A 3345-nucleotide genomic window follows, 5' to 3' on the forward strand; every position below is an offset into this window, starting at 1 on the left:
GAGGAAGTTGGATCCCAAACCCAATCACATGGGGAGGAAGTTGGATCCCAAACCCAATCACATGGGGAGGAAGTTGGATCCCAAACCCAATCACACGGGGAGGAAATTGGATCTCAAACCCAATCACAAGGGGATTAATACTCGCAAATTTCGGCAGAGGCAGTTGGGTTAGGTGAACATTGTACTGTTGTGGTCTGTGGGCCTATCACTTAAGTTCGTCAACAGAGAAGCGGATGGAGGATTAATTTTGTTTTAGTGAATAGAAAAGTTAGTAAGTTCATTGGATACTTTTTCGTCCATTCTTGAGATAACTCTGCTAAGAAGAATAAGTTCCAGTGTGGAGTTTGCAGCTCCGTACAGAGGCTTCTTGGGCTTCTCCCTCTGGCGCTCAGTGCTGCGGGTGTCGGCGATCACGGTGTCCATTCTGAGCCTTTTCATTGCTAGTCGGTAGTGGATCACTTTGCCAAGTTGCAGCCAGAACAAAGGAATCGAAAAGGAGACGTTTGGCGCCTGGCCGCTTTGCTACGAGCGGCTGCCTGTATAGTTCTCTCCGCCCTGAGCAAGCCGACTTTATAATCATCCCTGGATTGTAAGTACTGGGGGCGAAGAGAGCTCACTGCGCCTTGCTTTTTGAATAACTTTGTTCGGGGAAAGTTTGTGGATTGAGAGTGTCTGCTGGGCCTTATTTTCTGTGCCGAAAATCGTTCGGCAGGAGCCGCCATTTGCTTTCCTGCTCTCTAGCTAACTCTCTCTGCGTTGTCTGGCAGCGGCACCTAGAGGTTGGAACTTGGCATTGCATCTAATAGATTTAACGAATGTAACTCTGAATGAGCCTTTGTATCAATTAAGGCTGTATTGAGTTGCAGCGTATTTAGAGAAAAGACTTGGGACTTAATTCAAAATTAAGACAATATAGACTCCTCTCTGCTGTTCTATTTATAACTCCTTGTAATTACATTTCCATTTATAACAAACTGATCTTTTGAACTGTTGCAGGAGCTGGAACTTTTTAATGCAACAAGTGTTTAATAGAGGAGAAGTGAGTCACAAAGAAATTAAGATGAGTACGAGCAAAGATGATGCCCCTCGTGAACTAGAGAGCCAATTTATCCTACGCCTACCTCCAGAATATGCCTCTACTGTGAGGAGAGCACTGCAGTCTGATCAGGTCAACCTGAAGGACAGACTGACAATTGAATTACATCCTGATGGACGTCATGGAATCGTCAGAGTGGACGGGGTCCCATTGGCCTCAAAATTGGTCGATCTTCCCTGTGTTATGGAAAGTTTGAAAACCATTGATAAAAAAACCTTTTACAAGACAGCTGATGTCTGTCAGATGCTTGTGTGCTCAGTTGATGGTGATCTCTATCCCCCTGTGGAGGAACCAGTTGCCAGGACTGATCCAAAGGCAAGTAAGGAAAAGGATAAGGACAAAGAGAAGAAGTTTATCTGGAATCACGGTATTACTCTGCCTCTAAAAAATGTCAGAAAAAGAAGATTCCGGAAGACATCAAAAAAGAAGTACTTTGAATCTCTAGATGTGGAAAAAGAAGTGAAACGGTTGCTGAGTGCAGATGCCGAAGCTGTCAGTATTCGGTGGGAAATAATTGCTGAAGATGAAACAAAAGAAACAAAAAATCAAGGCCTTGATATCTCTTCTCCAGGAATGTCTGGTCACAGGCAGGGCCATGCCTCATTAGAACATGCTGAGCTGTGGGAGATATTCAATAACCTCAGCAGTAGCAGTGAAGATGAAGAAGATAGAAACATCATTGACACTGAGGAAGATCTGGAAAGACAGCCACGAGACAAGCTGAATGAATCAGACAAACATCACCAAGAAAGGGAAGGAACCAGTCAGCTGGTTATGGAGATTCAGAAACAGATTGATAATGTGAAAGGCAAGCTCCAAGAGACCCAGGACAGGGCAAAACGATACGAGTATCTCATCATGAAAGTGGAAAATCTAGTTCTCAATAACAGATTTCAGGCTGTGCTAGAAGAACTCAAACAAAGGGAAGATCGAGAAAAGGAACAGCTCAGCTCTTTGCAAGAGGAGCTAGAATCACTCCTAGAGAAGTGAGGAATTTTTATACTTAATTGTACAGTAGTTTTACTGTGCAATTTGTGCAGTCCTTAGCCTGGTCACCCTTAGAAGAACCTTGGATTCATCATTTGGGCTGGATATTAAGACCTTGCTGTAATTTCCATTGCCTTTACTGTTCGATGTGCTGTTGAATATCTCATTTGTTTTTAATTTTGTTTTCAGCACAATTGTCTCATTTTGTTAGATGTTCATCCACAAGAAATAGGATAGTATAAGCAGAAAAATGATTGTAAGCAAGTTGTAAGATTGGTGGAATGCATAGTTCCATCAATCACAGCATAAGACTTTGTTACTGTTTCTCCACTTGCCAGAAGCTGCTGTTGCTATAGTGATGCCATCTGAGATCAATAAAAAGAACCTAGTCTAAAAGTAGCAAAGCTAGTATGCATATGTTTTTCCATGCAATAGCTATTTGCTAAGCTATTCAAAGCAATTTCCCAAATGTAGAGATGTAAATCATTTCATAAAGTTGTTTCTAACACAATAAAAGCAGCTAATTTTGACCTTAAAAAAAAGAATATGTTCCAACTCCATCCAAGTAAACATGTAAGAGGTAAAGTCTCCATCTTTCTTTAAGGCTGCATAATATTCCATGGTGTACATATAACACAATTTATTGATCCATCATTCATGGGTCAATGGGCACTTGGGCTTCTTCCATGACTTAGCAATTATGAATTGGGCTGCAATAAACATTCTGGTACATAAAAAAGAAAGAAAGAAAAGTTAGTAATTTTGGAGAGCAGCAGGGATATCTCCTTAAGGAATTGTTCTGCTGTCCAAATTTTGTTATTTTTATATCCTTATAAAGCATCAATAATGTAATTAATTATCATATTACCTATAAATGGTTTTTTATAGGTTCTAAAGTTATATGATATCTTTCTTTCATAAGGTGGTTATAACTTCAAGCCATGTTTATTCTAATTTATAGTTAGTCAGCACTCTGGGTCTGGAGATGGGTTGGGGGAGGAAGGGGCTGCAGATATCAGTGTTGGAGCCATCAGAGGTGCACAGTGTATTATTGCCTTGAAGAGGTCACCTAGTCTGGGTGCCCCACAGCTGATGCCACCTGGTCACTGAGTCCTACCAGTACCCTTTATGCTGTCTACCAAGCCCCTATATCTGTGTCTGCCCTTCACTGCATTGCAACCCCATGAGAATTAGGCATTATTGCTCTAAAACATACAGAGACCACAGATTAGTTCTCCTCTATACATGCTATTTAATAGTCA

General features: G+C 41.3%; 1 protein-coding gene across 1 annotated transcript; it reads left to right on the plus strand.

Annotated features, from left to right (window-relative positions):
* Positions 1–1060: 1060 nt before the first annotated feature.
* On the plus strand, positions 1061–2086 carry LOC100951359 (transcription initiation factor TFIID subunit 7-like). Its single transcript, XM_003792960.1, has one exon. It carries the CDS (start codon positions 1061–1063, stop codon positions 2084–2086), a length of 1026 nt encoding a protein of 341 aa, XP_003793008.1.
* The last annotated feature ends 1259 nt before the right edge of the window (positions 2087–3345 follow it).

The sequence above is a fragment of the Otolemur garnettii genome, unplaced genomic scaffold, assembly GCF_000181295.1.
Source record: "Otolemur garnettii isolate 467f Iridium unplaced genomic scaffold, OtoGar3 scaffold00063, whole genome shotgun sequence".
In the NCBI taxonomy this organism is placed as follows: Eukaryota; Metazoa; Chordata; class Mammalia; order Primates; family Galagidae; genus Otolemur; species Otolemur garnettii.